The sequence below is a fragment of the Rhinatrema bivittatum genome, chromosome 10, assembly GCF_901001135.1.
Source record: "Rhinatrema bivittatum chromosome 10, aRhiBiv1.1, whole genome shotgun sequence".
NCBI classification, from domain to species: domain Eukaryota; kingdom Metazoa; phylum Chordata; class Amphibia; order Gymnophiona; family Rhinatrematidae; genus Rhinatrema; species Rhinatrema bivittatum.
In genome coordinates this window covers 882,794-895,121 of record NC_042624.1, presented here as the reverse complement: position 1 = coordinate 895,121, position 12,328 = coordinate 882,794, and the positions used below count along the sequence as shown (strand labels likewise).

Genomic DNA, 12,328 nt, shown 5'->3' with positions numbered 1-12,328 from the left:
AATTGACTTTTGAAAATTATTGGGGGAGGGTGTTATGCAGGGAAGGGTTATGTGCATGACTCGATCATGTGAGTACTTTTCCCTGAAATCTTGGTAGGCACTCCAGGGGGGCAGAGCTGGAGTGGGGAAAGCATTCATGGACTTACTTTTCACTCTGGAGCAAGTGCAACTTTCAGTGCAGATGTCTACACCCGTGCCCAGCACGTCCCATGAATTTTCAAACTAGAGTTATGTACATCAATCATCCATAAAGTCATTCACAACATCACTCCACTGGACCTTAGGATTCCTCTACAATCTCATGCCGCCTCCCGTCCGCTGAGATTAGCATAGAGAGGCACCTTACAGGCTCCACCTATCAAAACGACATTAAGTAAAAGAGCTCTTTCCACGGCTGGTCCCAAACAGTGGAACTCGCTCCCACCTGACCTCAGGCTGGAACAATGCCCAATCACGTTCAAAAAAAGACTCAAGACCTGGTTATTCTGTCAAGCCTTCTCTTAACAATACTCAGCTTCCACAGCTCCCTCGGACCTCCCTTACCCAGAGCAACCCATTAACTTATGTTATATAGCTAGAATTGCACCTTCCTTCTACCCCTCTCGCAGTCCACCTTCCTCATTCTAGTTGGCTTAGGCCACACTGGATCATTTCCCTCACCTTGTCACTCCTTGTTCTACCATGTTATTTTGTTTCCAAGTTATTTTCTTCCTTGTTCACTGTAAGACATATCTCATGTCATTTGTCTGATGGTTGAAATGTAAACTGAAGTGATTAGTAACTCTGTTACCTGAACCTCAGTATAAAAAAGCTTTAAATAAATAAATACATTCAGTATCCACAGATTTCAGCCATGTGCGAGCTGCTGAAATCTACTCTTAAGGCACATTAACACTTGTGATCATAGACGTGTGCTTTGGCCCCTACAACTGCTTTGAGATATGTCCTTGTTTCTAAGTATATGAAACTGATATAAAACAGAAATTAAACACATAAATCTTCCTTCTTGCTCTGATAAAGCAAGAGACTTACCAAACTCCAAGGGAGAACTCCAGAAACATCTCTGTGACCTAGAGAAGAAAACACATCGGTCCGGTTAGTACAGGTTATGGATGAAAAACAGTTCGAGAGGTACGCACAAATGAAACGGAGCACAACCATGCAACGTCATTCTCTTCCACATTCGGTGTGCATGCGTCACTCTGACCGAATGATGCGGCCAAAGACGTTACCATCAATGACTGAGAATGCCGGATCACAGCTCTTCCTTCATAAGTCATCAGACAAGGTTCCAAGACAATCACAATTATGTTGGATGTAAAAAGTGCTCTATACCATCGAGTGACTCAACTGTTCTTAGTAACTGTAAACCTATATTATAGTTTGTTATTGAAATACATAAGTAAATTAAAACACTGAAAAAGTAGCATGATTTTTTTTTTTAACTTGCAGAGTAAGTGGTAGAGCTGAGATTTAATCTCTATCAACCTCTCAAGTCCCAGAGCCAAAATCTAATAGCCAATCACATTTTTTCCATTTTAATTTGTGTGCTACACATAAGACCAGAGGATTTACCCGCGTAGGGAGGGGTTATGCGGGCCGGGCCTATTTTAAAAAGGCCCGGCAACGCGCGTAAAGCCCCGGGACGCGTGTAAGTCCTGGGGCTTTACTAAAAGGGCGGGGCCATTGTTGCTGTGTTGGAGCATTGTGTGCCGACAGGCGCAAAAGGTAAGACAAAGGTCAGGGGGGTTAGAGTAGGGCTGGGGGAGGAAAAGTTAGGGGAATGGGTGGGAAGGTCAGGCTACGGGGAAGAGAATGGGGGAAGGCAGCGCAGCTCTGTGCACGCAAGGTGCACAATTATGCACCCCCTTGCGCACGCTGACTCTCGATTTTATAACATGCACGTGCCTGCGTTCGTGTGTTATAAAATCGGGCGTACATGTGTGCGCGCCAGGTAGCCTCCTTCAAAATATTTCAGAGGTTAAGCTTTTTATAAACAGAAGGAATTTAGCTGGCTTACTGCCCACCACTAATTTACATTCATGACCACTGACCATCCTGCTGCTGATACTGGCTTTAGCAGGGATTTTCAAGTGAAAATGCAGACACAAGTTGGAAAATATGAAGACACTTACAGGTATCTGATCCTTAAATGACTTCCATTAGTAGAAGGGCTGCAGGAAGAGGTGAATGCAAGGCAACAAGGAGAGGACAGAAAAAGAAAGAGAGAAATCATTTGGAGACCTGATTTTCAATAACAGGATTCCCATTTCATCTTGTATAGAATAAGGCACGATGAGTACTTATGAAAAGCAAGTTAACCATTAACAAGATTTGACATCGTTCATACTAGCACAAATGTAAAAGATCAAGGAAGACATTTTGAATATCCAAAGGGTCTTTCTCCTACACTCATGGAACTGTTTATTCTTTTTCTTTAGGGCTGCAAATGCAAAGGTTTGTGTCATGGGGAAGAAAAACAAACAAGAAATAATCCTCGATAAGGGGTTTTTTTTTAACACGCCCCTACAGTAGCTGCCTCCCTGCTGTAACATTGCACTGCTCACAAGGCATGAGTTCATTGCGAATGTTGTATTGCAGCACAATAGCTCTTTAGGATTTGTGGAATTATAATCAGACCACATACAGAGTATAAGCAGCTATTCAGCCGATTGAGCAATTGAGACAGACAAACATTCCAGTATTGGACATGATGCAGTCCAGAAACTTACTTCAGGGGGGGATAGGAAATGAGGAACGCTCTGCTTTAAATCTAACGAGGAACTTTAAAGGGAGAGCTCTGAAGAGACGTCAGCATGTCATGCTTGGTTTACGGGATTCTCCGTCTGGAACTGCGCCTCAGCGCTGCGTTATAAGAGTGACAATTCTGAACTTTCCCACTGTGACTTGCTGGTTTTCTGAAGCCTAATGGGTCAATATTGACTTTGCTTCATTTCTGTGTTTTTGCCGCCCCCCTCCCCGGGTGCTGACGTTAACAGAGCTTTGTCGTGTAGATGGACGAAGCAGCTGCTGAAACTTGATGAACTCAGAAAACCAGCGAGTCGCATGAGGAAAAACTCAGAATTTTCACTTTGTTGAAAGGTCCCTGGCTTTATCCCAGGGTCAGTTCTGCAGCACTGACTGCCCCCCTGGGAGAAAAAGACATAGTCATCATCTAAATAACAATAAGTGCCAACTCCTGTTCATGAAGGAACTAAATCAATAGCAACAAGAACAACAAAACAGTCCACATACTAACAGTGTAGCATTTTGAGGGGCATTAACAAACTGGTACCCAGTTCAAACCTTCTGTGGTCGGTGCGGGTCTTTTCTATCATTCACTCCAATAATATTTTAAAGTTTTTCTGTGAAGGTTAAAAACTCTTCTTGTAGCCAAAACTGAACGAATCAACGAACCTGCTCTGTAACCCGACATCAGCTGATGCTTCATTTACCAGGGCATCGGGGGGGAAATGCAAGAAACAACTTATCTGTTCAGAGTGTTCGAGCTCAGATGATTGTGTCACATTCTCAACAACGTCAACGAATTAAAATGCTATATTGATGATATTTTCATCCTTTGGACAGGATCTGTTCCAGAGTTTCAACAGTCTATTGATTGGTTGAATGGTTTGAACTTGAATCTGAAGTTCCTAGCAGTTAGACATGAATATCGGATTTCTTTTTTAGATTTTATGATTAATAAAACCATTGGCTGTTTTTAGATTACGCTTTTTCAGAAACCCACAGAAAGCAGTAATTTGCTAAGATTTTTCAGCAGGCATCCAAGGAATTTGAAACTTGGGTCTCCCAGTCAGTCAGTTTTTAAGGTTGTAATGCATCTGGACATCCAGAGATTTTCAACATCAAACACATATTATGCTTGAGAGATTTGTTAACAGAGGGTACCCGAGAAGGGTAATCTAAAAGCATACTTGTGGGTGAAGTACTATAATTGGGAGTAGCTGTTTTTGCCAAAGATGTCTCAAGATGAACAGAGACTGACATGTGTTCTGCTTTTTCAGCATGGGTGCATGCTATACAGTAAGCTATATTGCATCATTGGCACCTTTTTACACTTGTTCCCAGAATGTACTTAGCCCCAGAAATTGTTTATACCTGTGGTGTGAATATGTGGGACAGATTGCTAAAATCTGTTTTCAGCAAACAGCCAATGGCAAAAAAGGGTCAACACGAGCCATGTGGCAGTGTACGGTTTGTTCAGTATCCTTAGATACAGGTACAGTATTTGTACCATCAGCCAAATATACTATTGCTTTATGTCACCATACCAATAAAATATCCAATTTAGTTTATAACATTTTTGCCTATGCAAAAAGTATGTAGGGAAGGTCACATGAAAGGTAGGCAGATCAGTCACTGAACATAGAATCTACATTAAGAACTAAAAGATGACAGCACCTCTGGTTACCCACCGTATTGGGTGGGTAACTCAATGAATTGCGATTTTGTGCTATAGAAATTATTGAGTTGGTGTGGAGTGGAGGTGATTTATTTGTCAAATTACTTTGGAAGGAACAATTTTGGATTCATTTAAACACTATTACTCCAGCAGGGTTGGATGTGGAACTAGATTTATCCTGGGGTTTTTTTTTGTTTTTTATAAAACATTAAGGGCCTCATTTTCCAATATCGCAGCAGTAACGCATGAGGGGGCGTGTCCTATGCAAATAAGGCATTTTTCGTGCAGTGGGGAAACATCGCCGCACGCGATGTTTTCGCCATTCGCGGAACTGGAGTCGCAAATCGCGAAAACATTGTGCACCGCGATGATTCATTGGTTGTTTTATCGCGGTGCACGATGTTTTCGCGAAAGTGTCCAGCCAGGAGTATCTCTCTCTCTCTCTCTCCCCCCCCCCCCCCCCCCCGCGATAGCAGCCGCGCTAACACTGCGGCTGTTTCGCCGCACACGATAAACTGGTTCCTGCTGTACATATGCTCCGCCCCAACTCCGCCCCCTGAATACCAAATTACTAATTTGCATTCGCAATTCGCGTTAACGGCTGTTAGCGCGATTTGCGAATTTATCGCATGCAGTAAACTGCTTGGAAAATGAGACCCTAAATGGTGATCAGATAATCACATTAGGATTTCATTTTCACATCAGTGACGATATCACACGAAAGACATTTAAACTTTCCATTCGTTGACGTACAACAAGGATGTTGTTTGGTGAGAATGAGAGATGATCGTCTGAGCTTGAACACTATGGAAAGATAAGTTATTTCTTACTATTTTTCCATGACGCAATGGTAAAGAAAACCTCAGCTGAAATTGGGGTACAGAGTGGGTTCATTGATTTATTAAGTACGGTTCCAGAAGAGTTTTTACCTGCATAGAAAAACTTTAAAATATTACTGGGGTGAATGATAGAGAAGACTGGCAGTGACCACAGATGGTCTGACATGGGTTATCAGTGGGATGAATGATAGAGAAGACTGGCAGTGACCACAGACGGTCTGACATGGGTTATCAGCTTGCTGACCCTGTATATATATAGAGAGAGATGTTGGTAAGTGGACTCAAGAGTAATCCCTAGTGGCCAGAGTCAAGGTTCGTGATTGCAGGGTTCTGATGTACAGCCCCAAACCCAGGACCCTCACAGCATTGAACAGACTAGGTACGCTGGGTGGGACGGGGCAGGGGGCAGAAGGAATATATAAAAAAAGAGTGGAAAAATCCTCAGGTGGATGCAAATGGAGGCTCATGGCATCAGGATCCCAGTCCTGATTCTGATTGGTTACCCGAAGAAGTGCAGGGTCAAAAAAAAGCTAAAATAATTGTATTGCTACATTTAATTTACTATATTATCTCTATTTATTTATTATTAAAAATACTTTGCCTAGAGTAACCGGCACTTTATGACTATATAGTTCAGGCTATTGTGAATGATTGCCTTTTGACATACATTAAATAAACACCTCAGTTTCAAAACTATAAACATATATTTCTATCCAGTTAATAAACTATTTTAAAATAAGTTTATACTGAGTATAGCTTGAAAAATGTAACCAGAATTTGAATCCTGCGGTCTTATTGGTGATGACCAAGTGGCAATGACTTACAAGCGTTTCTGACAATAGCTAACGTTATCCCCAAGTGATTAGCTCTCATTCTAACTGGAGAACGTGGGGGCAGCTTCCAAACCGTTGCCTTGAAATTTCAGATTGTTTACACGGAGGCACGCTATGTTAAAGGGCCTTTGTCCAAACTACTGTAAGCTATTCCTGGGCTGCAGGCTTCAGCCTCTCTGTTCATCTGTTTTATATTTGGAGTAAGACACTCCAAGGCATGCAGTGCGGAGCACGCTGGAGTACATGCACGGTGAACAAAGCTTTTTAATTTAGCATGCCCTCATTTGTCACTTCAGAGCGGTCTACTGAAAGCAAATGGAAAAAAACAATGCATCCCCAATGGAAAAGAATTGCAGAAGTAATGAAATCGTACTGCATTCTCTTTACTTTGGTTCACTTAACGAAGGCAGTTTTCGGTGAGTAGGAAGAAATATAAGATGAGAGACGGCCAGGAGGACAACTTTTATTCAACCATGGAGAGAGACAAAATAAAGTGCTGATGAGCATAAGACAGACTTCAAAATTGTCCTTGCTGGATTTTCTTGCCATTTTTACTTCAGTTTGCTAAACATGCAAGTCTCACCAGAGAGACCTAAAACCAAAGAGAGAGAAAGCGGACCAGAACCTCTTTTGGTACAAATTTTATAGCAGATAAAGAAAGTGCAGTGTCCATTTTTTAGTATTAAATTATTTTTATTGGATTCACAAGAATTTTCATTATTACAATGGCCCTTACACTTTACATTAAATCGTCTAGGAGGATAATTTTCATTGGAGTTAGGCATGTAAATGTACCATACTATTCTAGTCATTTTCGAAAGCCATGTACCTGCATTGTGCTCTTAACACAAATAAAACTTATGGGCAATTCAATGGCATATATTGTATTCAATGGCATACATTGTAGCAATTTCCAAAAGCCCGCTTCCATAGGTAACGTGCATTTGCACGTGTAAAATCCAGTTTTAAGCACGTAAATGCTTTTTTTTTTGTTATGTTTATTCATTTTCAGAATAGACAATATAAGATACACAAGTATAACATAAACAGCATTATACCACAGTCTCATGTGATATAACAAAGGAATGACTTTTAAATCATTAATCATTAAAGTAGACCTTGTGCTGAATAGTAGAACAGTGTGAAATGTAGTCATGGAATCTTGACTATTAAAGAAGTAGTATGGCATAAGAGGTAAGTATCCAGGGAACGCTATTTAGCTAAACCAGGGATCCACCATTTGAGACACTGTTGATGAATGCCAAACAACTTTTAATAATAAATTAGAATCTACCAGGACCAATAACTATGATTAAGATAACATCCCCCCCCCCATCCTCCCATCTCTGTGCTTTGGGGAATTACAGAAAACATTTCAATCCATTCTGATCCAAGCCTACCATTTAGAACCAAAGATTCTCCATGTCCATCCTGGTATCAAGGGATCGTATCAGAACTAGAAGAGGTCAGCCTATCAACTGGGAGGTATAAGTGTTTGATCTGATCAACAGGGTGTTGTTGGAGAAAAGAAGACCAGATACGCTCTGTCGCTCTTTGCCTGTGTATACTAAGCGTGATTGCCGACATATACTCAAAGGTGACAAGGCGCATCATTCTCCTGTCCCAGTGAGTAAAACTTGGGAGTTCTTTAGAGATCCAAACATTCAATATTGTCTGCTTAGCCATTAGACCAGCTTTGTCTAGGTAAGCTTTTTGATAGGTAGTGAACGAGTTTAAATTAGCTGGATAGATTCCAAATAACCATATCATATCATAGCATCTAGAGGTATATGAGAATTACAAACTTGAGAACAGTACTTGGCAACTGACAACCAAAAGGCTTGTATGCGAGGACAGGACCAAAAACAGTGTATTTAGTCACCCTCTACTACCTTGCATTTTAAGCAAAGGGGGGGATGAACACACCCCTGTGCGAAAGGCTTTAACATTAGAGAAATAAAGATGCCAGATAAATTTAAATTGCATCTCTCTCAGGTTGATGTTTTCGGTAGTTCTGACATTTTTCTGAAAATATTTCAGTTTAGTCTGGGTCAAAGTTATCCCAGAAGTCGTGTTCCATTTAGCTAAAATATCTATGTAAGGGGCCATATCTGTGTGTGGTTTAAGTAGGGAGTTGAACGTGGGACATGAAAGCTTCGTAGTTGGCCGTGAGCAGAAGATAATAATGATCTGCTGTCGGCGGGAAAATTGGAGAGATCTAGTTGTGAGACGTAATGCCTTAATTGAAGGTATGTAAAAAAATCCCCTCTTGAAAGGTGGAAGTGGTCTCTCAATTCTTGAAAGCTATACATTACATTAGACTTAGGTGGGTACAGTTGCGAAATACATGTGAGCCCTTCATGAACCCATTTATTAAACATCGAAGAGCCCCTTCCAGGTTCAAATTGAGGGTTCCCACTTATTGGCAGTAAAGGGTTCAGGGTTTGTGGTATCCGTAGTCGTTTGCATAAAAATTGCCAAGCTTGTCTCCCTGAACATAATATAAGATAATTTTTGCAGGTTGGGGGAACATGTTGTAGCTGAATTTGTAAAAGTGCAGAAGGTGAAAGCCTTTGCCACCAACTAGAGAGGTATGAGGTGGGAGAAAGATATTCAGTGCCCAAGACCCAATCACGAATGTGCCTCATCATGCAAGCCAGATTATAAGTTTGAAAGTCTGGACAAGCTAGACCCCCCCCCCCCCCCTGCTCTGTTGGTTTAAATAAGTGTTGTAGAGCTAGCCAAGCTTTCTTTCCCTTCCAGTCAAAATGCCTGATTATGCCATTAATGGAGCGCAAGTCTTGGCCTTTTAGCCATATTGGGAGCATCTGTAATAAGTATAGCCACTTGGGGAGCTCTAGCATTTTTAGCAAGTGTATACTCCCTGTCAGTGAGAGGGGTAATAATAACCATTGATCAAACCTCTGCTTCATTTTGGCAAGCATGGGGTGAATACTGGCATGATAGATAGTGTCTATGGACTAGGAATGAGTACCCCCTAAGTATTTGATGAGTCCTGGTGCCCAATGTAGTGGAAAGTCCAGCCCCCAGGATTGTGTGAGGTTCCCATAAATATCTAAAGCTTCGGACTTATCAGTATTGATTTTTAATCCCGAAAATTTCCCATATGCAATTTGGTAAGCTAACACTTTCGGAAGGGATTCCCTTGGACGAGTGAGAAAAATTAAGATATCGTCGGGGAAGGCCGCCACCTTAAAAGGAGCTTTAGGTCTCTCTAGACCAAATATAGTCTTATCTGCAGAGATAATGCGGAGCAAGAGATCTATAGCTAGTATATATAGTAATGGGGAAAGCGGGCAGCCCTGGCGTATCCCTCTTTGTGGGATGAAGGCTTGTGAGGTTTGTCCATTGGCTAAGATATGGGAGGTGGGAGATTTGTAGAGGAGGGATATATAGTTACACACATTTCCTTGAAGCCCAAAGCAGGCCAAAACCGAAAAAAGGTACCCCCAAGAGACCCGGTCGAATGTTTTTTCTGAATCAAAGCTGGCCGCCATGACTGGAACCCGGTTGTTCTGACAGTAAGCAATGGCTGTGATGAGCTTTGCAATGTGAGAGCTAGCAAACCATCCCTTAACAAAACCCACCTGGTTTTCTGAAATAAGTCCCAGCAAAACCACACCCAGTTTGGAAGCTAGAACAATGGCCAATAGTTTTAGGTCACAATTCAGCAGAGAGATGGGTCTATATGAGGCTGCTTGGGAATGGTCCTTGCTGGGTTTGGGGAGGATAGTGATGTAAGCTTTGTTGAAATTGGGAGGAAACTGTTGTATATCAAGGGCATGCTTGTACAATGAACAAAGAGGCTCCACTACCTTGTCTTCCAGAATTTTATAATAGTCATAGGTAAAGCCATCAGTTCTATTTACACCAAAAAGCCAGTCATGCTGAAAATAACTGTGATGTAGGAAGATAATGATAGAGCCTTCTTCTAGTTTCCGTCTCCATTAGACATCCAGTTAAAACAGAAATCTCACCTTTCAGAAAATGGCTAAGATATGGATGATTCCTTGGTAAAGGATTTGTTATGACTCCTGCCCGCAGAGCTACTCCCCGCGAGCAGGCCTCTCACCTTCCTGTGCTGCCAACGTTCTTCGCAGCAGGAGCCGCAGTCAACTTGTCCTCTTCGCCGCGACAGGCGCCGTGGACTTCGGGGTGCTTCTCTGGCACGGCGGGCCTGCTGAGTCCTCTTGACCCTCCAGCTCCTGTGGTTCTCCAGATGACACCTAGTCTCGTCACTGGAGTTTCATCTCAGCTGGATTCCCTTCCTGCGCTTGTCCCGCGTCTCCGCGTGGTCCGTGACCAGCCTCTTCAGGTTGTGTAGGGCGTGCAGTGGGACAGGGTGGTCAGCGACCAGCCCATTGGGTCCGCACATGTAGGTGGGCTGTGTAGGGCGCCCTGAGAGACAGTGCCAATGTTCGAACCTTCCAAGCTTCTTGTCTCGTCCAGACTCTTCCAAGCTCCTCGTCTCGTCTAGAGTCTTCCAAGTTCCTGGTCCATATCCAGAGTCTTCCCGTCTTGTCTTGAGTCTTCTGTGTCACAAGGCCTCCATCTGCCCTCATCCTCAGTCCGGCCTGCTGCTTCTTGCCGATACCTAGCGGCAGGTCCGAAAGGGCTGGGAATGGTCGGAGGACTGTTCACTAACCAACATAATGGTGTTGGTCTTCCAGAAGCATGCAGGTCCAGCAGAGGGTCAGACTTTGTCTTCGCCCATGCTGGGACACGCCTCGCCAACCCTCGGTGCTGTCTTGGATTCGTCTGGGGTCGTGCTGAGGTCCAAGGTTACACATTCCCCTCGTTGGGATCGCTCTCCTAGCAGTCCCCACACATAACAGGATTAAGTGTATTTTCTGAGAAGATATAGAGTTCAGGTTGGCATAGAAGCTTGCTAGTTGGAAGTTAGGAAGAAGGGGTAGGGAATTTGATGGTTGTCACCTTGACACATGGTAGCAATAATTTTCTCTCAGGTTTGACTGTTACTGCAGTCTGTTATGTTTTATTTTGGTGTGTTTTGTGTGGGTATTGATATGTATTATATTTTATAATGTCTTGGTCTGTTTTAATGGGTTGGTTTTAATTTGAATATTTTTGTATGATTTTTTGATACTGGGATTACAGTTTAGAAATATGATAAATAAAAATGTATGTCGAGTATAAAGAGTCACTTGAAGGAATGTCCTTAACGACTTCAGCAAAATGATTACATAGTTTCAATCTTACATAGAAAAGAAGAAGAATCATTTTTCATTTTCATTTTTTTTTCATTTATAAAAATTTATTGATCGCCTAACGCAGAATAGGCCTAGGCGATGAACAAAAATACATACATAATAAAAATAATAATAAACACACACTTCAGACAAAAATTTTTTGGTTCACAGAAACTGGGGGAAAAATACTACCAAATAATGGTATCTATGTCCCTAGATCAAGTTATTTATTATTCGTCAGTTGATATTAACGAAAGCTCATAGCAATTACTGTACTCACATTATTCTCATTTTTCTAATAACCATATTCTTTTCACTGAAAACTGAATTACACATACTTCAGGCTGTTACATATTATAAGCACGGCGAAGTAAAAACTCTTTAAATTCTAATTTAAATCTTTTAACATCATCCAAAGACCTCAATTCCACAGGAATGAGATTCCACTGAGTAGGAGCTGCTATGGAAAAAGAGGTCTCCCTCGTACTAAACAACTTAGCATGTCGAACTGAAGGGATCTCTGATCATATCACAAATGTACTAAGCTGTTTCTTGAGGATGAACAGCACTATTACAAAACAATATCCACCTTTCCTAGGATATGTGCTTTTTAAAATTACTTTCATGCCAAAAAGCCTGTTGCTTCCTTGGCTTTGTGCAATCTTCCTTATTATTTATTTTAAAACTTTTCTATACCGTCGTTTAGTGATATACCATCACAACGGTTTACAAATAGGCACATAAATAAGTTCGACATGGATTTACTTAAACCAGAGGGTGCTGTAGTTGTTCAGATACATGATTCGGTATTATAAGCTGTATGTACAGTGTATTAAAGTTCTCTTTATGAGCTAACCGTAAATGCGGTATACTGTAATTCTTTAACTTAATACTTAAGTGTGATAAAATAAAAATAAACACACACATATGTTCTCAGGTGACTTTTGCCTTTTCTTGTTTCTTAGTAACACCTATTTCCCATTCTCACTTTGAAAAGCCTTT

General features: G+C 41.6%; 1 protein-coding gene across 3 annotated transcripts in view; it reads right to left on the bottom strand.

Moving 5' to 3' along the window:
• The window catches only part of PLA2G4A (phospholipase A2 group IVA), a 167,333-nt gene that overhangs the window by 89,042 nt on the left and 65,963 nt on the right, over positions 1–12,328 (bottom strand). For 2 of the 3 annotated variants that reach the window (XM_029618209.1, XM_029618210.1), the window contains one exon: positions 1,033–1,070. In XM_029618209.1, coding sequence (XP_029474069.1) covers positions 1,033–1,070 — 38 coding nt within the window. Of the gene's footprint in view, positions 1–1,032; positions 1,071–2,135; positions 2,175–12,328 lie in introns of all 3 variants that reach the window. The other variant, XM_029618211.1, reaches the window with a different exon arrangement.